Below are 26,982 nucleotides of genomic sequence, written 5' to 3'. Positions count from 1 at the left end.
CTGAGTTCTCACCCTGAGAATACCGAGGTAATTTTGTGGTAGTGTCCCAGTTTTGTTCGAAGTTAATCTTGAAGAATGTCTTCAAGTTGTTCGTGATTTGTTTGAAGGAAAAACACAAAGATAAGTATTCAAAGGTGACGTTTCTTGAAACCCTTTCTTTTAGAGCATATTGTAATTTAGAATTAAATGCATATCTTGTTGTTTGTTTAATGTAAACTTTATATTCAATAAAAATGGGATTTGGTCGATCCGCTTCCGCTCAAGGTTCTCTCTTGTTAGAGTTCCTTCACTGTCTACCCCTATATCATCATAATTCATATTCACATTTTCATCATGGTTCGATTTTAGTGTTACAAATAGTTGAACTCCACAAAGATCTTCCCAGAAAAGAAGGAAGCGAACATCACCGTCATTCCGTATATACTGTGGAGGGGCTTCATAGTCAAGATTATATTTAACTCTCATGATACCATCAAACTTTGAAGAACTTACATTTCTAACCCTGTAAGTGTGAGCTTTAAGTTATTCAGACTTCAATGTAATACACATAATAATTCCTGTTAGCTCACCTCCAATATACAAATTTTGGTTCTCATCCTAATCACCTCTGTATCGAATGAGTAGACACTTTTCTGTCATCCTATAAAGAAAAAGAACATTTTTCATTAAGTTGTACAAGAAGATGAATATCGTCTAATACACAATTTCAATTATGGATCTCTCTCGTTGTTACTCTCTCTTACTCTCGCGCTCTCTCACTGTCGCTCTCTCTCCTCTTGCGCTTTCTCATTGTCACTCTCTCTTGCTCTTTCTCTCAAAATCCTAAACCCTTGGTAATATCGCTCTTACTCACTCCCCCACTCCTTTTGTTATGCTATTTTCATATCTTTTTTTAGACCATGTTCCAATAAACACCAATGAAACCATGTTCTAGAAAAGTCTATTTCATTCTAAAAAACCCCGTTCTAGAACACCTTGTTGAATAAACTTCGCTCAACAAAATCACAGTTCAAATGAAGTTTAGATTTTCAAGAATTCACCATTGGTCCATTATATGTTTAGCGTATTAACGATTTGAGGTTTTAAACAGATGAATTCGTGAAAATTATCAAATCAATTGTATACTAACAAACAATCACATCACGATGGAAGAACGGCAACGAGAGCGAAACCAATATCGTGAGGGGGCAATTCCCATAATCTAATATGGTGATGCCAGAGGAGGGTCATTTGACTTTTTTTCTTTTCTTTTCTTTTCTTTTTTTTTTTTTTTATTTTATTTTAAGAAAAGGGGTTATTTAGCATTATTGGCCCAAATTTTTGGTCATTTGTCCAAATTTACCTTCTTTTTATGTGTGTGCGTGTGTGTTTTGCTATCATTATATTTTTGTCTTAAATTACAATTGTATATATATAGTCTCTAAATTTTTGTGTTTGTTTTATTTTCGTCAACTTTAAAAGTATCAATATGAATACTAATCTAGAATCTTTATCAAGTATCTAAAATATAGAATCTTTATCAAGTATCTTAAGGCTTGTTTGGTAGGAAATTTGGAAATAGAAATTGGAAAACAATGGATTCAATGAAAATAAAGTTGTATTTCATATTTTCATATTTATGTTTGGTAGTTGATTCAAAAAGGTTCCATCTCAAAACTGATTGGCAATGAGAGGAGTAGCTCATCTATCTTATTAAGAGTGTGAAACCCCTTGATTTTTCCAACGTGGGATCCTCAACATTGTCAACCAAACAGAATCGAAAAGATCCTTTTGCCAAGAATCCAAGGATCTTATGCTTATTAATAATAAGAGTTTTCATACTCACAAGTAAGAAAGAAGAAGTTAAAGAAACCTAGAGAAAGTTAGACAAATTTAGGAGTGAGAAAAAGTGAGCGGGTGAGTATTGAGAGAGTGAAAAAGTCTTACTCAGAAGTGTCCATATTTGTACTTTCTTGATAAAAATTTCTTGCTTCCAATTGATTATCTCTCATTCTTTTGTACCAATTTATTCAATAAATCTTATGCATAATGGAAATCCTTTAGAATTAAAAAATATAGCAATCTTTCAAAAAAAAAAAATTATTAAGTGCAATGTCGTTTTGAAGTGATAGAAAATCCAAACAATAAATGAAATAAAGGTTATTTGACACAAAACATAATACGTTACACGCAATGCTAAAGCAATTTCAAAGACATATATGATAACACATATGAAAATTACTAACAGACAAAACACAAGATTTGGTAACCCAATTCTGTACAATACCACCTACATTTGAGAGTAGTGTGTCCGAGAAAGATAATTTCACTAATATAAAATCAAGCGATTACATCGTTGTACTTATTTGTAAATAAATGATGAGTGACACATGTATAGCTTAACTTAGTGTATGATCACTTAGGCTCTCCCTAACTTAGGCTCTCTCTAAATATGAGTTTCGCTCTTAGTGACACTTAGGCTCCCCATTAAGTATGAGACTATTAATGAATGATCACTTAGGCTCCCCCTAAGTGTGAAACTCCCTCTCAACAAGAATGTTTGTCTTTCCACCTTTAAATGAGATCCCCTTAACTTGAATAACTTAGGCAGTCCCTAAGCATGAAAATCTCTTCTCAAGATGTAGTAAAATATTTTAAAGAGATCAAGAGACCACCTTAAGAGCAACAATAACAACCACTCCACGATCACAAGGATTGACATACACAGAAGACTTCCTGCAAACAACCTCACGAAGTGGCACATTGTTATTCAAAGGCATGACCCTATTACTTCAGCAAGAGAACCATATACATTTACAATCACAAATTAGAATATGCATTCTCCTTACTGAAAAGGAAAGAATCCTTGAGGAATAAAGTATCCAGTATTTTTTAGATAAGAAAAATGCATTATGTAAGATTAGCAATTCAAGAGACATTGTGAGGAACAATTCAAAGGACATAATGAAAAACATCCTAGAAGACAACTACCAAAACATCTCTAAAAACTATAGCCAATATTAAATCTCTAACAATAAAGGAAATGAATGGACCAAAATAGTAACTTTTTTAAAATTGTATGGATCAAGACAAAATATTTTGGAATACAAAGACTAAAATAGACCAAAGTTTAAGGAGAGACCAATTTGGGAGACATTTTTCATAATAGGTTTGAATCCTATTTGGGTCCTCAAAATCTCCATATTTGTTTTATTTTGATTCCAAACTTTCAAAAAATAACTATTTTTGTCATTTTCAACTTTCATAATTGTCTATATTAGTCTTGAACTTTTAAAAATGAATCATTTTGGTCCTTGGTACATTACTTTTTACTAAAATTTGCTTATTCAATACTTAGCTTTAAGGTATGTGGTTTGAATATATGTCCATGTTAACATGTTGGAGTATATATACTTTAAGTGATGTTCACAGGGTGTGAGTGGAGATGGTTTCCTTGACCCTGCCCTTGAGGATTTCATGTTTAATTTTATAATGGTCCGGTGCAAGGATTCTCCGTTGGAGATGGTTTTCCAAACCTGTCATTGCCCTTATTTAATTCCTCATCCTCATGAAATTTCATATTCAATTTTGTAAGGGTCCGGTGTAAGGATTCTCCATTGGAAACTAGGATCGGATTTTGGAGAACTATTTCTTTAGTTTTCAAATTTTGACTTGAATTTTAAGTATGCTTCTAAAATGTAGATAACAAAATAAAGAAATAAATGAGCGCAACTAGTGTTAAATTTTAGGGTAGGTATCAATTATGTTTCTAGACTTTTGAAATTATTAATTTTTATCCTTAATCCTTAAATTTTGTTCCAAAATATATTTCTCGAGAATTTTTTCATAAAAATATGATGTGATGAATAATGCATAAAAATGGATGACATATATAAGATCATTTACAATATCATTTGTGTTGTATTGTGATGTGTAAAAGTTGACTATATAGATGCGATATTTGAGATGAAATAAATAGCAATGACAGTCAACATTTTCTATAGAGTTGTAAATAATATCACATGTCTTCTAATTCTTACACATTAATTGTCACCTCAGATTTCATTTTTTATTTTAATTGAAAAGATATTGTTTGGAACAATTTCAAAGTTCAACTATATATATTTTTTTTGGAATAGAATTCAAAATTCTATGATCGATGAAAATGAGGTTTTTCAAAATTTAGAGACATAATGAAACCAAATTCACAAGTATTTTGTATAATTTATATCTCATTTGTTAACTATTTTGTTTTTAGTTTTTGGTTTTTGAAAATTGAGCATATTTTCTCGCTTTTTTCTTTAATAATTTGTATTTTTCTTGAGTAAAAATATTAAATTCTTAGCCAAATTCCAAACTTCAAAAACAAAAACAAATTCTTAGAAACTACCTTTTTTAGTTTTTAAATTTTGGCTTGTTTTTTTAAAATATAGGTAAAGATAAGAAAGTAAGAAATTTAGAGATGGAAGGGATGTTTGTAAGCTTACTTTTTAAAAACTAAAAACAAAATATCAAATGATTTAGAATGGGGCCTTAGTAATTGTTTGATAGGCAATTTGAATTTTGAATTATGTTTTTGAAATTTATTTTGGGTTCTTTTATCCAAATAATTTAAATTTTGAAAACAACATTTTCATGTTTTCAATGGATAAAAAAATTGAATTTGAAATTTCAAAATGTACAAGAATAAAAATATTAATAAATATTATATTTCATATTATAAATCCAATTTATATTCGTAAAATTAAAACATATAAAATGTATTATAAACTATATGATACTAAAAAATAATAATTATAAAAAGATTTAAAATAAAGCAAGTCTATGAATTAATTAATAATAATTTAGATTCAATTTAGTAATTACAACTAATTGTATGATTTGCAACCATTTGCTACCGAATACAATTATGGAAAACATTAATGAAAAACTTTATTTGTTTTCTTATTTTTGTTTTTCTATAAGCCATTTTTTAAAACTCACTCAAGTTTGATGAATGGGTAAGACAGAAGCTCAAGTGCTGAATTTTGAATCAGTTATTCTAGAAGAGGGAGGAATTTCCGCTGTCCTCATGGCACCACGTGGATCACGTGTCATTTTTATTAATGTAAATGTAAATGTTTTAAAACCCAAAAAAATCAATAATAATATAATTTGACCTAAGGATTAGTGATATTCAAATAACCCGATAACTCGAACAATTCGGATTATCCAACCCAAAATGTAAAAATTGGATTGAGTTAGTTTTGTTCTTGGATTGAGTTGGGTTGAATTTTTCTATTTTTATTGGGTTGGGTTGAGTCGTGTGTTGGCTAAAAAAAATGTGGATTGACCCAACCCAATCCGAATTATATATATATATATATATATATTACTCTTTATTTAAAGTTTGATTTATTAATTTATTAATTTTTAATATTTTTCTTTTAAAATTGTTATTATATTTGTCTTTGTTTAAAATTTACAATAAATATTATAGATATTTGGTATTTAACATATTAATTTTATGAAATTTTAGTTATTAGTCATGTGTTGTATATAAATTTACATATTTTTCATTAAAAATAAAAATAATAAGTTCCAACCCGACAACAATCCAACCCAACACAACTCGAATTTTAGGGGTTGAGTTAGGTTGGGTTGGAAACTTTATTTGGGTCATTTGGATTGCCAATCAAACCAATCCGAATTTTTTGGTTTGTCGAAAAAAATACTTTCAACCCAACCCAACTCATGTACACCCCTACTAAAGATTATGGATTGCCTAAAAATATTATTACTGGAAAATTCTCGTGTATTATATTATATCTCAAAATATTGTTAAAATAAGTATAGCTTAAGTGAGAGTTTCTAAGAGGTTTTGTTCAGTAAGTCCATATTATTGTCAAAAAAATATATATATTTTTAACAAATTTATAACAAATGATCACATATCTCAAATTTTAGTGATTAAATTTGTAATATAACGAGTCTTTTCTAAGATATCAACCCTAGATAGAAATAGAAAGCAAACTTTTGAGATCTTAATCTTGATCGATGTTATATGTCTTAATAAATGGTTTAGTAAGTCAATTTGTTTTTTTTAAAAAAAGAAATCCTTCAAAACCCATCATTTCTAATAATTTACTGAGAATTATTGGCATTAGCCAACTGTTCCTATTAAAGAAATCAGCTATGAGAACAGCCATGGAAATTCAACATCCGAACCCAAGAATCAAGATCCCCATCTCATCCAACAAATTCTCAATCACTCTTCTCGCAGACATTGTGAGAAGAAAGCTCTGTAGAAAACATGGGCGCTCTTCTCAAGCTCGTCGACGCCCTACTATTCCTCGTCTTCCTCCTACTCGCATTCATATCACCTCTAATCGATTTCCAGCTTATTTTCCCTCAAACCCTTTTCCCTGATTTTCTCATAGATCTTAAAGCCTCCTACATCCACCAATACGGGGACTATTTAATGGCAGAATCCCCTCCCTTCGTCGTTGGCCTCGTTTGGCTTGAGCTTCTCTTTCAATGGCCTCTTATGCTTCTCAATCTCTACGCCTTCTTGGCTTCCAAGCCATGGTACAACACCACTTGCTTGATCTATGGCGTTTCTGTTGTGGCTTCCATGGTAATTTTCTATTCCACCTCCTACCAATTTGGTTCCCCATCTGATCCATTGTTTCATTGAATTAACACTTTTTTTGCCCGAATATTGAATTTCTGTTAATTGCATAATGCCTCTGTTGTGTGTTTAATTTTGTAATCGTTGTATGTGGTTTGATGGTGTTGAACTTTGGACAAAGCCACTTGTTAGAAAGGTAGTGATTTGGGACAGCTTTGTGGTCTAGTTAGTTTATAAATGGTATTTTCAGTCCTTGAGGTTTTAAGATCGCGTCTATTTAGTTTATGTGCTTTAGGACGTTTATAGTGGTTATTTGAATTTTGTGTCCAATAAATATAATACTAAATTTACCTTCATCCATCAGTTTAAGCTTTTGAGTCAATCAGTGATTTAATATGATATCTGAGCAAGTGTTTCAGGAGGTTCAGTGTTTAAACCTCTACAATGTTCTTTCCTCTCCAATTAATTTGATTTTTAACTGTTGAATCTTCTACATATTTCAAACCCAAAGGGAGTGTTAGATGATATAATATTAAATTTACCTTCACTCATCAACTTAAATTTTTTAGTCAATATTTAACCAATAGATACATGTTTTAATTTGTGAGTGTCTTGGATTTATTGAGAGTCATGAGGGAAGATGATTTCAGACCGGTCTAAGAATTTAGTGGTACAGATGATAAATTGATGGACTTAATACCATTTTGAGACGAAACTTATCATTTAACCATTTATTTTCAAAAGAAAAGAATGGACTTTGTTTCCTCGGCTAATTTCCTTGTTGTTTTTCAGCAATTTAATAAAACTTTTCAATCATTTCTTGAGTCTCTCATGATCTGTACTTGATGGTGCTGATGACAATTAGTGATTTAAGACAGTTTGTATGATAATGTTTCTCATAAGGATAGTTCGAAACTAAACTAGAAACTGAATTATTGTCAATAAACTAAGGTTTTCAACTTTTAGGCAATCAGTTTGAACATCTTTTGAGTATACTTAGATATTTTAAACACTTGATATTATGCTTGAATACATGTTGCTAAGGATTTCTTCTGCTTCAATTGTTAACTATCTGTAGAGATCCACTGATTTCTGCTTGAATTGTTAAACACTGTTTCTTCTGACATTGCATTTCATTATTTGGCTGTGTAATTTCAAGTCTGCTATATTGGGTGAAATGGTTGGGTCGAACCGAGCATCAACTACTCTGTTGACAATATACTATCCTTTCTTGGGTTTTGGAGTTTTGGCCATGCTACGCGGGCTTGTGTCGTGCTCGAGCAAGGCTACGGTTACCGGCACCAGACCATCAAATGGCAGGAAAAAGAGGGCTTGAACAGCCATCCTCAATCGCCAAAGGAGTGCATGTATTGCCTTTTCTGCAGCCGATTCGGGTTCCTTTAGGTATTGGTACAACTCTGGCTATGGATCATTCAGCATTTGCCTCTTTAACATTCTATTAGTGTTTCATCGTATGAGTAGTAACGGTTCAAAGGGACCCTTTTGAATTTTGAATGAGAATAAGGCCAATGAGCTTAAGATTTGAGAATGGAGATGAAAGCTGACCAAAATTCTTGACTGGATTGAAATACTTATTGGTTTTAAACTTATGTTAAACCAAGTTGAAATACAACTTTTTTCCCCTTTTTAGTATAGCACGTAGGATACGAGAATTTGAAGCTTGAAATTCATATGGTACTTATAGCACATGAAATTGAATATATCCAGACTGTAAAATTTGACCAACATATTAACAAAATTATTTATTCTAAATGTTATGTCCAATGTCATGCAAATGTGTGCAAATATGCTAATGAAACAAGATTTTAATGAGACATAGGCTTTTGTTAACAAAATTTAACCTCTTTTTTTCAATGGTTTAATTAATAATTTTTAATGCAATTGAGAATTTTAAGAGATTAAAGATCAAAATAAGAATTACCTAAAACCTTATGAATTCTTTGGTGTAGTTAGCCTAAAAATGAAATGTTCATTATATGTTTGATTCTCTAATGTTCAAGAATTATTTTTCAATTTAGACTCCTAAAATTTTTAATCTAGTCTCTCAAAATAAACTTTTTTGTTTTTATCAATTTTAGAAATTTGGAGAACAAACTATAAACTTTTATCTCTAAAATGGCCCTGTTCCTTCTCGAAATTTTCTAAATATCATGTAAGTTTAACATTGGGAGATTTTATAGAAAAAATGTCAAACTATTTACAGAAATAACAAAAAAAAATTTGATTGACATTGATAGACTTCTATTAACCTCGATAAAAGAAGATTAAAATTGTGCTATTTTGTGTAAATAATTTCTCTTATTTTTCTATTTTTGAAAATCTCTCTTTAATATTTGTGACATTAAGATAAACAAAACTTTTAAATAGTAGAAACTGTTGGGATTGGTGTCCTAATTCTCCTGGAATCTCGTTGTTTTGTAAAGATACACATTGTTTAATGAATAAAATAAGTGTTATTTAATTATGGCATTTACTCATATCCAATAAACTAAGCTCCTTGATTATCTTATATGAACTTAAATATGTATATGTGATATACAAGTGGATCATGCCTTAAGTGATAACCTAAATAGTTCTGTAGTATAAGGATTAAGGTGGGATACCCGATCCTAGTGACACTACGGATACGACCCGTTTTGTAGAGGTTTGCAAGTATTGTAAACTACTATAGATGGTAGATCCTAACCATTCATGTGGAGACGTGCGAACGGGAGTGTCCTATACAAAGAGTATGTATAAGACCTGGACCACGAGATGACTAGACTCTGTATATAACGCTATTGATATTAGAGACTTGCATCTCACCTAAACGACCATAGGTGACACAATCTCAATCTTGAGTGTTTTGGGAACTACTGCCTTTGAGGACGGTCCTTTGATTAGTATGGGTGAGAGTAGCCAGATTGGCAACTCAACATACCTACCTTTTTGGGACTTGTCTGATCTGGGAGCTAGGAACTCAATCCACAAGATGAAATTCACTTCTTTCCCGAAGCAAGGATAAGTAGAGAGATTGCTCCCTTAAGAGCTGATTCTGGGGCTTGAATATAGTGGTCACAGATTCTCTTTGAAAGAGAAGACTCAGTCATAGTGGGACTATGACTTATGTTCATTAGAGAGATTAGTAGTACTTAAGGAGACAGATGTAACTACAGGGGCATAACAGTTATTGGCCCAGTTGTACTTATGAGCAATCTGTGAAGGGTTATCGCACTACTGATTGGTTAAGATGGACACATAATATATTTGTGGTAAGGAGAGTTCAGTTGTTGATCTTTAGTGGAGTGCCTGACAGTTAACAGATGGTGGATCCCGTGACTAAAGAGTTTAGTCAGTTATTCACGTACAGTTGGAGCTTCGAGCTACAGGTCCATGAGGTCCCCTTGGTAGGTCAATGGATTCAGTTGAGGATCAGTTCTTGGTGTTGATTTGAAATGTTCAAATTAATAAGAGATTTTGATTATATATGATATAATCGGTATGATGTATGAGATACATCTAGTGAAGGATTGATGTAAATGAGATTTACATTAAGTACCATGGAAAAGAAAAAGAACTATGGTTTATATGTTTCATAAGATGAAATATTAAAATTATAGGTTATAAATATAGTATGATAAGTTGGTTGTCATTTATATTTATAATAATATTAATTATTGGATAATTAATTCTTTTTTTTAAATAACCAATTGAGTGGGTGGTTATTAGATTCATGGTAACCGTGAGATAAAAGGAAAATGGTTTTCCTAATTTTAAAACTGTTTAAAAGTTTTCATAAATAGTTCTTGAGATTTCTCTTGGAAAGGGATCTCATGGTAGTCGTCAAGTAAATACAGATTTACTAAACGACGACTTGGGCAAGCTAAACGATCGCATAATTTTGCTAGATGATCGTTTGCCCAAAGTAAACGATCGTGTAGTGTCTGTAGGCGACAGACCGAGCTAAGCGATGTTCTAAACGATTGCATAGCTTTTGCTAGATGATCGCTTAGCTTTATCTAAACGATTAGGCATCGACCTATGGTCTCCGGTATCTCCCACTTGCCCAGTCGTGTACACGACCGGTGTTTCCTCCTTCGTCTGCCTCATACCAAGTCCGAACAGAGTCCACCCTCTCGATTCTCACACCGAGAATACCAAGGTAGCCTTGTTGGTGGTGTTATACTCAACTCGACACCTTCGAGGTTCTGTGGAGGCCGTTCGTGCTGTTGTTGAGGAGTTCGTGGCCGAGGCGATCATTGAGGACGAGCCCGAAGTGTTTGTGCTGTGTTGCGATCGTGTAGATCGAGCATTCGAGGTTGCTGTTGTTCGAGCGGTCGTGCGCAAAGGAGCGTGGAGACGCATCTTCAAATGTTCGTAACGTTTGCTCTTTGTTCATTTGAGTTATTCATATTGTAATTTCTGTACTGATTATATAACTGCTTGTTTGGAAATCGACTATAATACGTGATATTTATTCATGATTGTGATTTGGAATAATCTTATTTCCGCTGCTCATGAAAATCTCGAATTCGATTTTCTTCAATTGGTATCAAAGCCAGGTTCTTTGATATTCCAAATTACAGATCTGAATTGAACGAATTTTACAGTCGTGGTGGGTTTTTGCATTTGTAGTTAACCGTTTTCTGCATCTATGGTTGCGTTTGTGAATGTTTTGGGTTTAAATTTCCTTTTTGTCAAAGTTTTCGATATTACAAAGTGTTAATTATAAGGGCCCCTATGTTTTTGAGCGAAATTAACATCGCAATCGAGTCTGTAATTCAAAAGTTTTGAGTTCGTCGAGTCGTTCGTGATGAAGCTTCGATGCATGGTGATGCGGTTCTCAACAAAGAAGAAGACCAAGTATTGTCAGATCGTGTAGCCTCAGGTAAATGATCGTTGGGATTTAACTAAGCGATCGTTTAGATTATTCTAGACGATCGTATAGTATTTTCTAAACGATTGTTTAGCTAATGCTAAGCAATGGGGTAAATCGTTTACTCTATCGGATAGCGTTGGTTACGTGATTGCATAGACGTTGGAGGTAGACGATCATAGTGGTAGCATGTGATGCTCGTCGTTTAGTAAAAGGTGCACGCTAGATGATCGTGTAGTTAGCAAGCTTCATTGCTTAGTTACTACCTATGCAATCGCGTGTATGCGATACGGAGGCGCTAGCTAAGCGATCGCTTAGGTGATGGTGTTTCACGGCATTGTAGATGATCGCGGAAGGTGGGCGTTGTGCGGAGCACGCTAAGCGATCGTGTACTTCAGGCTTCATCGTTTAGTAAAGGTACACGATCGTGTAGTAACAGCTAAACGACTATTTAGATTTTTCTAGACGATCGTATAGTAAATGCTAAACAATCGTTTAGTTCTGGGAGTGCTAGTAAGCGATAGAGCAAAAAGTTTGTTTTATCGTGTAGACGATCGCGGGGCGCTTAGTACATGATGGTTGGAGAAGGGATGCTTTGTCCGAGCAACTGGAGACTCCTTGTCTTTGTAATAGTTAGCTTTCTTTTTGTGTTTTTAAGGCAATTTCACCCAGTTCATCAACTTTGGTTATTTATACATGTGATGTATGGTACTTATATGCCAAAGTATTTGTCATATAGTTAAAAACCCACCTTAGGTTGTGCAATTATCATGCATCATGTATTATAATTGTTATAATCGAGCATGAAAAAATTACTTTAAAACATGCGCATGCATCATGAAATATAAGAGTTATATTTTGCATGCATTGAGCATTATCATGCATCATCCTTTTATTATAAATATTATAGTTTAAGGGTGAATGGAAGCATGTTTTGCTTGTGTTCATTGTTGTTTTGTATAAGTGTTATATAAAAGAAATAGCAATGAACGGACAATGCATTGAGCATGACACTTAGGCTGTTTATAATCGTTATGAATGTCTTGTATGTGTTAGCTTCGCATTGTGGTGGTTGTTTCCGTTTATAAGTATTATAAAGGAAATTAGACCTAAAATCAATAATTCAGAGTTGCATGCAGATTTATGGTGAATTCAAGTTTTTTAAAAGGGTTTTAAAATTGGATTGAGATAGACCTAAGTTCAAGTGGTTCTAAAGAGTTTAGTAACCTAGATTAATCTTTTAAAATCGGTTTAATAGGATTAAATTGATTGGAATAAAAGATTAAATTTGTTGTAAACCTATCTATAAGGAACCTTTTGTCTAAGGTAGGTTCTGGCTAGGCTAGAGATCTTAAGCTGACGGAAACGTAACACCCCTACCTGGGAACCTACCTAGAAAGGTGAATTAGATAGATTTTCAACAAGCATACGACGATTTGATCAAATATTCCTTAAAGAGTTTAATGGATGATGATCAAAAGTTGTTTCAGTATCCAAGGTAAAAGTTACTCTTGGGAAAACCTAAAAGTCACTTAGTTAAAATCCTTAGCCATGTTTTTTTCTAAGTAAGCTAAACCCTAGGTTATAAAATAATCAATGGGAGGAAGAGGCGTATCAGATATGTCTATGATTTCACTCACGTTTCTCCCTGTATGTTCACACCGTGAGATTCATGCTTGGCCTCGTGGTGCCCAGGATGCATCCCCCTTCGGATGGTATTTGCATGAGTCAATATCAAAGTGGACGGAGAGAATGTTTATAGTAAGTGGGTGAAGGGTGTGTGTCAACACGTCCTATGGTCTCTGTCATTGGTTCACACCGTGAGATCATTCTATACTCCCTCGTGTCGTATTTGGTGTGTCCCCCTTCGGATGGGTTTTGTGCAGTTGGTCAATATCAATGTGCACTTTAGCAATGGATAGGGTCGCTTTAGGTTTTGCCCCAATCGAATTTTTTTCCTTCGGATTGGCCTTTTTTTTGGGGTGAACCTCTAAAGCTTAAAATGGCGGGTCACACTTACAAGAGATTGTTAAGAAGTTAATGATCTCTTGGCCAAATCAATTATGGCTAGTCGTTATAGGAGCAAGAGTTGTTCTAGTATTAATGACTGGTTGAGAACTTCTCAATTCAGAGGAGGGATAATTGACCTCCTTTCGGCAGCTTTTGTCCTAAACCTTTAAAGCGTCATTGTGAAACTAGATGTCACACGGGGTTCATGTTAGTTTTGCTAAAACCTTATTGGATGTTGTTTTGTTTTACAACGGGTATTTGCAAACCTAACGTAGGTCAATGTGTTTTTCTTTTCAGCAACTCGTTAGTATTTCCATCCAAAGCTTTTAAAATGACCGACTATTTACAGTGAAAAGAATCGTGTGAAACGAATTTCGTGGTAAACGACCTCCATCCCACTACTCTCCAAAAGAGGAGACAAGACATTAAATATGATTTATTGGTCTTGGAGACATGTCTGGTAGAGAATGATGATTCTGTCTGGATCCTCGATTCAGGTGCTACCAATCATGTCAGTTCCTCTTACCAAGGATTCAGTTCCTAGCAAACGTTGCCATAGAGAGAGATGAGATGACTCTTTGAGTCGGTACAGGTGAGGTTGTTTCAGTTCAGCTGTTGCTATAGGCAGGCTGAAGTTATTTGTTGACAAGAAACGTTATCTGTTACTGGATAATGTTTTTGTAGTTCCTCATATTAAGAGGAACTTAATCTCAGTTTCTTGTCTCATTGAACAAGGCTATAGCGTCTCCTTTTCTGAGAATAAAGTGTTTATTTTCAAGAATTGAATGAAAATTGGTTATGGTATGGAAAATAACTTATATGTACTAAGGTCGTTAGTCATAAAAGTCTTGTTTAACACTGAATGTTCAGTACGGTAACAACAGCTAAAAGACCAAAGGTTTCTCCTAAGGAAAATATTCATCTTTAGCATCTTAGGTCACATTAACCTCAATAGGATTGAAAAGGTGGTACAAAGTGGACTTCTAAAGAGTTTAGAAGAAAACTTCTTGCCAGTATGTGAATCATGCCTTGAAGGCAAGATGACCAAACGACCTTTGCTGGAAAAGGTTACAAAGCCAAAGAAGCCTTGGAGCTTATACATTCAGACCTTTGTGGTCCGGTGAATGTTAGAGCTCGAGGTGGGTATGAATATTTCATCTCTTTCATAGATGATTATTCAAGGTTTGGGTATCTCTTCCTAATGCAAAGTAAGTCTGAAGTCCTTGACAAGTTCAAGGAGTATAAGGCTGAAGTTGAAAACTTGTTAGGTAAGAAGATAAAAACACTACAATCTGATCGTGGTGGAAAGTATATGGACCTCAAATTCCAAAACTATATGATAAAACATGGGATTGAGTCCCAAATCTTGGCCCCTAGTACACCTCAGAAGAATGGTGTATCAGAAAGAAGAAATAGAACCTTGTTGGACATAGTTCGGTCTATGATGAATTATGCTCATCTTCCAGACTCGTTTTGGGGTTATGTAGTGCAGACCGCATGTTCCTGAACAACGTTCCCTCGAAAAGTGTTTCTGAAACACGTTTTAAGTTATGGAGCGGTCGTAAAGGTAGTTTACACCACTTCAGGATTTGGGCTGTCTGACACATGTGTTAGCGACTAACCCAAAGAAGTTAGAACCGTGTTCGAAGGTTTGCCTCTTTGTAGGCTACCCCAAGGAAACGAGAGGTGGATACTTCTATGATCCGAGTGTGAACAAAGTGTTTATTTCCACAAATGCTATTTTCTTGGAAAAAAATCACATGAGGTAGGGATGGTCATTCAAACCGTAAAAATCGAACTGTTTTTAAAAACTGAACCGAAAACTCAGTAAAACCGAAAAATTCGGTTCGATTCAGTTTCACTTTCAAAAACCGAATTTGAAATCGAACCAAACCATTTATATATATATATATATATATATTTATTTATTTATTTATTTATCTATTTATTTATTTATATATTTCATAAAAGAGTAAAACCGAATTTAAAACCGAACCGCTTTTAATTTAAAGAACAAAACCGAATTTAAAACCGAACTGCTTTTAATTTAAAGAGAAAAATCGAATTTAAAACCGAACCGAACCATTTTTAATTAAAAAAAGAATATAACATGAATTTTTTAAAAATGCCAAAATCGAATTTGAAACCGTATATGTGGTTCGATTCGGTTCTGTTTGAACCAATAAATCGATTCGGTTTGGTTTGACCACCAAACCGAACCGAATCGAACCGTTTCCACCCTAACATGAAGGATCATAAACCACGAAGTAAGCTCGTTTTACGTGAGATCTCAAGTGAGATTGAGACTGCTAAGGGTTCAACAAGAGTTGTTAAACAACCCGCCAGATTAACAAGAGTTGTTGAGGTCTGAACGTCTAGTCAACCAACTCAAGAGTTGAGACTGCCTCGATGTAGTGGGAGGGTTATGAACCCACCGAATCGCTACATGGGTTGACTGAAGCCTAAAACGTCATTACGAATGATGAGGTCAAGGATCCGTTGTCTTTTAAGAAAACAATAGAGGATGTTGACAAAGATGAATGGGTTAATGCTACGAACCAAGAAATGAAGTCTATGTACTTCAATAACGTCTGGGATCTTGTTGATCTACCGGATGGGGTAAGACCTATTTGGTATAAGTGGATCTATAAGCGAAAGAGAGGTGTAGATGGAAATGTGCAAACCTTTAAGGCTAGACTCGTGGCAAAGGGTTATACCCAAATTGAGGGAGTTGACTATGAGGAAACTTTCTCACCTGTTGTCATGCTCAAGTTTATCCAGATTCTTCTGTCCATAGCTACATTTTATGATTATGAAATATGGCAAATGGACGTCAAGACTACCTTTCTTATCGGTAATCTTGAGGAGACCATCTATATGATTCAACCAGAAGGGTTCATAGTTCCAGATCAAGAGCAAAGAGTTTACAAGCTAGGTCCATTTATAGGCTGAAACAAGCATCTCGATCTTGGAACATCAAATTTGATACTGTTGTTAAGTCTTTTAGCTTTGACCAGAACGTTAATGAGCCTTGTGTTTATAAGAAGATCATCAATAGCTCAGTAGCTTTCTTGGTACTGTATGTGGATGATATCCTACTCATTGGGAATTATGTAGGGTATCTGACTGACATTAAGAGTTGGCTAGCTCCCCAGTTCCAAATGAAAGATTTGGGTGAGGCACAATATGTTCTCGGGATCCAGATCATTTGGGATCGTAAGAACAAACGGTTAGCCCTGTCTCAGGCATCATACATTGATCAAATGTTGATCAGGTACATGATGCAGGATTCCAAGAGGGGTTTGTTACCCTTCAGGCATGGAATCATTCTGTCTAAAGATCAATATCCTAAGACACCTCAAGAGGTTGAAGAGATGAGACGGATTCCCTATGCTTCTGCTGTAGGAAGCTTGATGTATGCAATGTTGTATACCAGACCCGACATTTACTATGTAGTAGGGATTTTTAGTCGATATCAATCCAAGGATTTGATCACTGGACGGTGGTCAAGATAATTCTCAATTATCTTCGGAGAACGAGGGACTACATGCTTGTGTATGGAGATAAGGATCTGATCCTTATCGGATACACGGACTCTGACTTTCAGACCGATCGAGATTCTCGCAAATCGACATCGGGGTCAGTGTTTACTCTGAATGGAGGGGCTGTAGTCTGGCGAAGCATCAAGCAAGGATGCATTACAGACTCCACTATGGATTGGTGTCCTAATTCTTCTGGAATCTCATTGTTTTGTAAAGATACACATTGTTTAATGAATAAAATAAGTGTTATTTAATTATGCCATTTACTCATATCCAATAAACTAAGCTCCTTGGTTATCTTATATGAACTTAAGCATGTATATGTGATATACAAGTGGATCATGCCTTAAGTGATAACCTAAATAGGTCTGTAGTATAAGGATTAAGGTGGTCTACCTGCTTCTGGTGACACTAGGATACGACCCGCTTTGTAGAGGTTTGCAAGTATTGTAAACTACTATAGATGGTAGATCCTAACCATTCATGTGAAGACGTGCGAGCAAGAGTGTTCTATACAAAGAGTTTGTATAAGACATAGACCACGAGATGACTAGACTCTGTAAATAACGCTGTTGATACTAGAGACTTGCATCTCACCTAAACGACCATAGGTGACACGACCTCAATCCTGAGTGTTTTGGGAACTCCTGCCTTTGAGGGCGGTCTAACATGCTTACCTTTTTGGGGACTTGTTTGATCTGAGAGTTGGGAACTCAATCCACAAGATGAAATTTACTCCTTTCCCGAAGCAGGGATAAATAGAGAAATTACTCCCTTAAGGGCTGATTCCGGGGCTTGAACATAGTGGCAACAACTTCTATTTGGAAGAGAAGACTCAGGCATAGTTATGTTCATTGAAGGGATCAGTGGTACTTAAGGAGACAGATGTAACAACAGGGGCATAACGGTTATTGGCCCAGCTGTACTTACGAGCGATCTGTGAAGGGTTGTCGCACTGCTGATTGGTTAAGATGAACACATAATATATCTGTGGTAAGGAGAGTTCAGCTGTCGGTCTTTAGTGGAGTGTCTGGTAGTTAACGGATGGTGGATCCTGTGACTAAAGAGTTTAGTCAGTTATTCACGTACCATTGAAGCTTCGAGCTACAGGTCCATGAAGTCCCCTTGGTAGCTCAATGGATTTAGTTGAGGATCAGTTTTTGGTGTTGATTTGAAATGTTCAAATTGACAAGAGGTATTTTGATTGAGATACATCTAGTGGAGGATTGATGTAAATGAGATTTACATTAAGTACTATGGAATAGAAAAATAACTATAGTTTATATGTTTCATGAGATGAAATATTAAAACTATAGGTTATAAATATAGTATGATAAGTTGGTTATCATTTATATTTATAATAATATTAATTATTGGATAATTAATTCTTTTTCTTTAAATAACCAATTGAATGGGTGGTTATTGGATTCATGGTAACTGCGAGATAAAAGGAAAATGGTTTTCCTAATTTTAGAAAAGTTTTACAAACTGTTTAAAAGTTTTCATAAAAAGTTCTTGAGATTTCTCTCAGCAAAAAGGGATCTCACGGTAGTCGTCAAGTAAATACAGATTTACTAAATGACGACTTGGGCAAGCTAAACGATCGTACAGTGGCGAGCTAAACGATTGTAAAATATTTACTAAACCATCGCATAGTTTTGCTAGACGATTGCTTGCCCAAAGTAAACGATCATGTAGTGTCTGTAGGCGATAGACCGAGATAAGTGATGTTCTAAACGATCGCATAGCTTTTGCTAGACGATCGCTTGGCTTTATCTAAACGATTGGACATCGACCTATACGATAGGTCTCCGCTATTTCCTACTTGCCCAATTGTGTATACGATCGGTGTTTTCTCCTTCATCTGCCTCATACCAAGTCCGGATAGAGTCCACCATTTGGATTCTCACACCGAGAGTACCAAGGTAGCCTTGTTAGTGGTGTCATACACAACTCGACACCGTCGAGGTTCTGTAGAGGTCGTTCTTGCTATTGCTGAGGAGTTCGTGGTCGAGATGATCGTTGAAGACGAGCGCAAAGTGTTCGTGCTGTGTTGCGGTCGTGTAGATCGAGCATTCGAGGTTGTTGTTGTTCGAGCGGTCGTACGCAAAGAAGCGTGGAGACGCATCTTCAAATGTTCGTAGCATTTGCTCTTTGTTCATTTGAGTTATTCATGCTGTAATTTCTGTACTAATTGTATAACCGTTTGTTTGGTAGTCGACTGTAATATGTGATGTTTATTCATGATTGTGATTTAGATTAATCTTATTTTTGCTGCTCATGGAAATCTTGAATCCGATTTCCTTCAAAAACTACTTGGAGAAATATTCAAATATTGTCCAACTAATCACTCTAATGTTTCTTTTAAAAAAAAAACTTTTTAAATATGTTTTTCTTTTATTCTAATAATGACTAATTATCGAAATATAACTCAGCTAGTTACATACATCTTTCGATCAATTCCTCGGATCATAGAGTTCAAAAGTTCAAATCTCTACCTCTTTTCAAGTGAACTCAATTAAACATATATATTTATCATCTATATTTCTTCAAAATTTATCACAAATCCAATTAAAAATATATATTTATCCAATATAATACTAGTTTAAAATACAAGTTTAAACCCTAAACTTTTGTATTTATGTCTAATATAACATTAAACTAATGAATTCCCAAACTTTTGATTTTGGGTTTAATAGGTTCTAAAATTATAAGAATGTAAAATATATATGCCTATGAATTTTCAATATTGTATCTAATAGGTCATTAACATATTCAACCGTTTATAAAGTTAACAAGTCAAATAGACAAAAACCTGAATTCTTTGTATGGTAGACTATCAATTTTGTGTCCCTTATACTTTTTTAATATATTTTTAAAAAATATCTAAATGTATAAGATGCCAATAAAATAAATATAATTGAAAGTAGAATGACTATTTAGATTTTAAAAAAAAATTAAAAACTAAAAAACTAAAGTTTTTATTTTAATCCGTCAATGAAAGTAATGGAGGAAGACGTGAAATGAAATGCGGTGGATAAAGTCGAAAGTTTGGAAGGTGACTACGTCACAACAAAAACACAATACCCAAATCACACAAACAACCCAACGTTGACCCAGTTTTCTGCCTTTGACTCGGTAAAGAAACTAACCCCTTCACGCGCGTGTCTTCCACGACAAAACGACATCCATTTTATTTTATTTTATTTCCTACATTTTATCTCTAAATTTTTCTCAAGTTTTATTTATCCTTAAAATTCAAAATTTTACTGTAAAGTAAAATTTTGAATTTAATTTCTAGTTAGTTTATAATATATAGATTTTACCCTTTTACTCTTAAGTAACTAATGCTCCTTTTTTATTTTTGATACTGACTTTCATTTAATTAATTTAAAATAATATGAAGTTAATTTTGTAATAAATTTAATCGTGAGAGGAAATTAGTGAAAATTGATTTAATGATTTTAAATTAGTAGTAGAAAATTAACGCATATGATTAAAAGGTAGATATTAGTAAAAGGTTAAATTATAGATTTGATCCCTATACTTTACAAAAAAAATTATAATTTAGTATCTATAATTTTCAAAATTTCTAATTTAGTTCCGTAATTTGATAAAAGCTCACAAATAATTCTATTGGTTTGATAAAATTATCATAAATCATTGTTAAGGATTTTATCAAATTATAGGAATTAAATTTTAACTTTTTTTTAACCTATATGGACCAAATTCAAAATTTAGACCTAGTGAAGATTCAAGACTAAAAGTGTAAAATCTTGAACCTTATCAACTAAATGGAAACTAAACTCAAAATATAAGGGTAAACGTATAACATTCTGAAAGATATTGATTCAAACCGTTTACTTATTCATTTTCTTGGAAAAATTACTTTTTTAGTCCTCAAGTTTTGATGAATACACATGTTTAGTTCCTAATATTTCAAGAAAATAGCATTTTAGCCCTTGAATATTTAAGAATATGTACCATTTCTATAAGTGTTTGGGCCTCCAACTTCAAATGGGTGGGGTGGACTTTTATAGCCAATTTCATTTTTAAGGCTTTAATTATAATAATTGGTATTTTCCAATGGTTACAACACAATAAATTACAATATTACTATTTCAAACCCCTATTAATTACAATATTAATTTTCACCCAAATCAAAATAGTTTATACTCTAAACACAAACTATTATAACATAAATTAAAATAGTCAACACTCTAACACAGACTGTTATAACATATACACTATTACAAACACACAAACTCTAATAATCACTTACTATAATAACCAACTCAATTCAACAAAGATTCACTAAATTTTCTAAATATACAATTTTAGTCTCTAAATTATTAAAAATATATTTAAAAAGTCAATGTATTAACTTTTTATTATCTTAAATTAGAAAAAATAATTAATTTTTTTAACCTCCTCTTTATAATTATTTTTGTAATTTAAAATAATAATAATACTTTTAAATATATCCTCAAAAACTTGAAGCTAAAAATTGTATATTTAAAAATAATTTAAAAATTCAAAAACCAAAGTTGAACATTTTTCAAAATTCCATGACTAAAAGAAAAAAAAGAAAAAAAAATGATTTTCTTATTTTTATTTGATGCAAGTGGAAAACGACCAGCGAAGTCCAGATCGAGGGGCAACAGTGAGCCAGCCAGAAGAAGAAGGAAGACCGCGATTGCAACAACTTGCCTTTACTTTTAGGCCTTTGCCTTTCAAGCCATGACAGCACGAATATGACCCAATAAAACCACGACAAATCAGCTTACATCATTCTCGGGCCCACATCCTCTTCCACGTGTCACATTTTGAGCCATTTTGCCTTTTTTCAAATGCTAAACCAAGAAGAATAACCACTCCTTTTTGTCTCCTCTCCAATTCAATGACGATGTCAATTTGGGAACATTAATTTCATTTCTCTATTTTTTTCCTTTCATTTCTTATGCATTTTTTGTCATGTCGGCCCCTTTATTCATCGACCCTGTTCGCACGTGGTTTTCCACTAAACTTATTTCGTAGAGTTGAACCTAAGTTTGTATTGGTATAAATGTTGATTTGATGCGTCGTAGTTAGATATTTAACACTTCATCTCCTTTGAATGTGTGCGCTTAACTTGAAGAAACAAATAGTGTGACGTTCTTGTCAAAGTCGAAGTATGCAACTAGAAGTCTTCTGGTTATTGGTGAATTCTCTTTAGGCTTTCTAGAATATAGAATTACTGCTCCCACAAATGAGGAGAGCTCTTCTATTTATAAAGTTCTCTGGTGGGTTTCGTAGACTTGGACTAGGTTGGTTCATGGGTCTGGCCCTTGGGCTTGATTCGTTGAATTTGAGATTGGTTGGTCCATGGGTCTAACCTTCAGACTCAATTAGTTGGATTTGGGTTTGATTTGACATTGGGTCAAATTCAACCATTTTTTTTAGCTTAATTATAACCCAAATAATAATATCAAATTGGGTCAAATTAATTTTATATGTATCAACCGTCATGATAAAATCACGTGGCGTTATTCAAATTTGTCTTTAACTTTAATTTGGGACACGTGTTAACTCTTAATTGATCTAAATTTAATGATTTGAAATTTCGTCATAATTTTGTGACAATTTATGATTGGGTCAAAATTTCTCGACCTTATTTCGATTGTTGAACTTTTAATATTGTTTTATAATGAGCAGTTAGCTAGAGGAACAACCCACGGAGAAACAAAAAAAGAAAAAAAAGAAAAAAAAAGAAAGAGAATAGAAAGGCCACGTGGGTAAAGGAATTGGAATCACAAGATGAGAATTTTGTATATTCATATAATATATATATATTCACGAATTTGATGATGAAATACAAATGAAAGTATTTAAAGACATTAAACAGCGAGAAATTTAATGTTGGAATAAGGTCGCGTGATTGAAGGGTATGTCCCATTTGTCAAAATCACAAAACTCAAATGGCTTATCCTCGTGAATAGTGTAAAGTCTTCTTGATTTCATACTTTTACACCAAAATTCAACCTTTTTTTTTTAATTAATTTTTTTTCTTTCTTTATTTAAATCAATCTCAAGTCAACTTGCATGGTCCCATAAAGACATTTAATCGGGTAAATATATATACATAGCATTCATTCTAATTTTTAATTCCCTTACTTGTTCATTTGTTTTGTCAAAAAAGAAAAGGTCAAATTCTTCTAGCATAAAAGATATATATTAGAACAAACATTACCATCTTTTGGATTATAATTGAATTTGTGTCTATTATAGAATTTTCATCGGACAAAATAAGAGATGTCCAACTTCTTCTTTGACTCTTGCTAATTCTATTTTAGGAAGTGCATGTACAAGTTTCTTTGTATTTGATTCAAGTTATATTGAAAAAGTACTATTTTTTCGGGTTGGATATGTTCTTCACTTTTATCAAATTCATAATATGTTAATTTTGTAGTCTATGCACTTTAAAATTTTTAATTTTGTCATGGTAACCTCCTCTTTTATATGATTTAATTATTATTTTGTAATTAATGAGCCGATGAATAATTTATAAATATTCATTAATAACGAGAAACTATTAGAAATACCCATTTCGCATTTAATATTCTAACAAAAGAATGTATTAAATTAAAGCATAAGAACAGAGATTAGAATTCCATTATGATGACAAAATTAATAGAAATTAAATTTAAGTATCTTTAGATCATTAAAGTTGAAAAAAATATTAGAGCGAGTAAAACTTAACTGACATGCGGTGTATTGGCGATTAAGAGGTTTGTAGTTTGAGTTCTCCTACCTTTATTAAGTAAAAAAAAAAAAAAAAAAAAAAAATACATACATAAAAGTGTAGAAAATTCAACATTCAACATTTACCTTCCTTTCTCAAATACAAATTTCCCGTTGGCATTAAATTAAAGTTATAACACTTTACGTATCTAAATTTAGGCATTAATAGTTAGTACTAAAATAATAAATATTTGGATAGTCTCAATCCTAAAATATTATACGTTGCACATTTAACACATACGAGATATCAATCACTCTTGTTGCATGTATTTTTAAATTTCACCCGTTCATATAGTATTTTAAAAAAACATTTTAATCATTTTGGATGACCAGAAAATCTCCCTTTCGAATAGACAAAACATTTGGGGAAGGTTAGGTATTTGATGAAAACTTATAAAAGTTTAGTCTATAAAAACACGGGTACAACAAATATCTAATCGAATAGAATTTATTCCAACTTTTTATTTTTAGTTTTGGAGATGTTATTAACATTTTATTTAATATATAGAACAAAATTAATGGTGTAAGGTTTGACCTTTAATTTTTATAGAAAATAGTAAATATTTTCAAGTTATATATATATATGTGTTCATATTATCGAGATATTATATACTTTTAGAACATATTTCACAGAATTTACGTTGTTTGTTAGTATTTAGAATGTATTAATTGTCATTTTGATCGTCAATTTATCTCTCTTAAACTAGAAAATGACAAACCATCTTTTTCAATAATTCATTGGTGGTCATCACTTACAAATTGTCTTAGAAAGTTTCCACACTATATATTTTAAATCTCGTATATATCATCAACTGCGTTCCATTCCTTCATTATAGAATAAATGTTATTTTAAAGTGATTGACTTCATTAAAACTTAGTTATAAGATTTTTTTTTTCTAACCATAATATAACAATATGTTATTTACGATTTAGGGTTAGGGTTTAAGATAAGTGTAACATCCTGAATTTCAGGAAAATTTAAGTTAATTATCTAAAATTATTGAGTTTAAATTTCCCTTTCATTTGAAAAATTGGGATTAAATTGAAATAATTGAAAAACTTTTATTGGTTAAATTGAATTTAATTGATTAGATATTCGAATTGATTATCTTGAAAATATTGAATTTTGTTTTCCTTTGATATTGGATTTTAGAGCCAGCTTAAAAAAAAATAAAATTAAAGAGAGAATTAATTTCATGTGGTTTAATTGATTTAAATATTTGGAAGGATTTAATTTGTATCAGATTTTATGCCCTTTAATTTTGGTTTTTGAAGCTTAAATTAAGATAATTTGAAAAGTTATTTGATTTCTAAATTTAATAGAATCTTCGGAGATTTTGGAGATATTGTGGTAAAATATTTTTATTTATCTTTTCAAAATTTAAAAAAAATAAAAGAATTGAGATTTTTTTCGAAATTAAATTTGAGTGAAAAGAGGCAAAAAATTGGGAGAAAGTAATTCGGTTTTTAGCGACAATTTTCACAAAATTGTTGATTGTTGAAGTTTGAACCGTTGGATCGTGCTCAAATTTGGTCAATCTGTCTGAGACATATAGAGTTTCATTTTGAATGGCTGGATCGTTGTTTGATGCTCTGATTTGTTTGTAATCGTTGCTAAATAAAATCTGTAAAACTAGAAATTCCCCTTCTCTCCCACTCTCGCAAACCCTCCTCATGCAAGACCTTACTACCCGCCGCTAGCCTAAACAATTTATTCCGTCCGACAGCAACACCCGCTGCCTATCTATGGTAGCCACGAGCCATGCCACTTGTCCGATCTTTGCCGGAATCTTGAGAAAAACCTTGGTAAGACTTATTTTCCTTATAATTTGGGAGGTGAAATTTACCCATTTGATTTTGGATTAAATTAATAACCTCTATTTGGTGTGAAACTTAGATTCAAGATTTGGAAGTTTTGAGGTATTGACCATCAAGCTAGAGACCATTTTTTTCGTTTTGCATAAAATTGGTAAGATCGATAAGTTTTGGGTAAGTTGTTGGTTGGTTGTTCTTTTGGATTGAGAGTAATAGTGGAAAAATTAAGTTATTGATTTTGGATTTAATTCTTGATCAGATTGGCTAATTGAATCAATTTTTGGAATTTGTCTTGGACCAAGCCACAACTTTGGGTTGATTCAAGTTCTCCAAAACTTTTAAGGAATTATTTGCGTGGACTTTTGTGACCAAGTTGAGGTAAGTGGTACTATTATCGGTGCCTTTGTGCCAAGCAACCTAGTCTAGAATTATAAAGTTAATGGATGGACTCTTGAAGCATGATTTTGTCATTATGTTTTACTTGTTGCATGACAGTTATAAGTATTATGAGCATGTTCGAATTTATAATCAGTACTGATATTATGTATGTGATGCATGAATAGACCAGTAGAGCGGTTTATTGTCTCGCCTTGACGCATGTTTTATTTCAGAAGACCTACGAGTCTAGTTTCATATTTGACGGTGTGCCTACGGGCCACTAGACATGCGTGAACCGACAGGTGTACGTTCATGTTATTATTATGTTTGACGGTGTGTTTACGGGCCGCTAGAAATGCGAGAGCCGACAGGTTTATGTTCATGTTACTTTTATTTTCATGTTTCATATTTTGACAGCGAGCCTACGGGCCGCTAGACATGCGTGAACCGACAGGTTTACGTTCACGTTATTATCATGTTTGACGGTGTACCTACGGGCCGCTAGACATGCGTGAGTCGATGGGTTTACGTTCATATTATTATGATGTTTGATGGTGTGCCTACGGGCTGCTAGACATGCATGAGTCGATGGGTTCACATTCATGTTATTATCATGTTGACGGTGTGCCTACAGGCAGCTAGACATGCGTTTCAAGGCAAGATAGTACGTCTTTTGGTTTTCCTTTCATATCAAAAACCGATGTAGCTGTATGAGCCACAAGCTATTTTTCTTTGCTGTGGATGCATAGCCTGATTCTGGTAATGGGATCACTTACTAAGTATTTTATACTCAACCTTTCTTAATTTATGTTTTTTAGGTAATGATAGGAACGGACCGACGGGTGACGAGAGGGATCTGTGATTGTGCCATATGGAACATGTAAATCGCTTATGCTCAGTTTATGTTTTTAAGCTATTTGAAAGTTTTGATTTGAAACTCAATGTTAGTCAAAATTTTATTGGTTTAAGTTATTTTTTTTTCTTCATTATTT

At 33.1% G+C, this 26,982-nt stretch overlaps 1 protein-coding gene across 1 annotated transcript; it reads left to right on the top strand.

Annotated features, from left to right (window-relative positions):
* The first annotated feature begins 6,157 nt into the window (after nucleotides 1-6,157).
* On the top strand, nucleotides 6,158-8,219 carry LOC120077559 (Transmembrane protein 97, Putative). Its single transcript, XM_039031487.2, has 2 exons — nucleotides 6,158-6,595; nucleotides 7,749-8,219. Exons 1-2 carry the CDS (start codon nucleotides 6,272-6,274, stop codon nucleotides 7,923-7,925), a joined length of 501 nt encoding a protein of 166 aa, XP_038887415.1. The 5' UTR covers nucleotides 6,158-6,271; the 3' UTR covers nucleotides 7,926-8,219.
* The last annotated feature ends 18,763 nt before the right edge of the window (nucleotides 8,220-26,982 follow it).

The sequence above is a fragment of the Benincasa hispida genome, chromosome 5, assembly GCF_027475165.1.
Source record: "Benincasa hispida cultivar pf3 chromosome 5, pf3_genome.v1.1, whole genome shotgun sequence".
Lineage (NCBI taxonomy): Eukaryota > Viridiplantae > Streptophyta > Magnoliopsida > Cucurbitales > Cucurbitaceae > Benincasa > Benincasa hispida.
The sequence above is the reverse complement of the archived record's forward strand: the minus strand, read 5'-3'. Positions and strand labels throughout refer to the sequence as shown.

Coding starts and splice junctions, on each gene's coding strand:
- LOC120077559 (XM_039031487.2), top strand. CDS start 6,272: ATGGGCGCTCTTCTCAAGCTCGTCGACGCCCTACTATTCCTCGTCTTC. Junction 6,596..7,748: donor TTTCTGTTGTGGCTTCCATG/GTAATTTTCTAT, acceptor TGTAATTTCAAG/TCTGCTATATTGGGTGAAAT.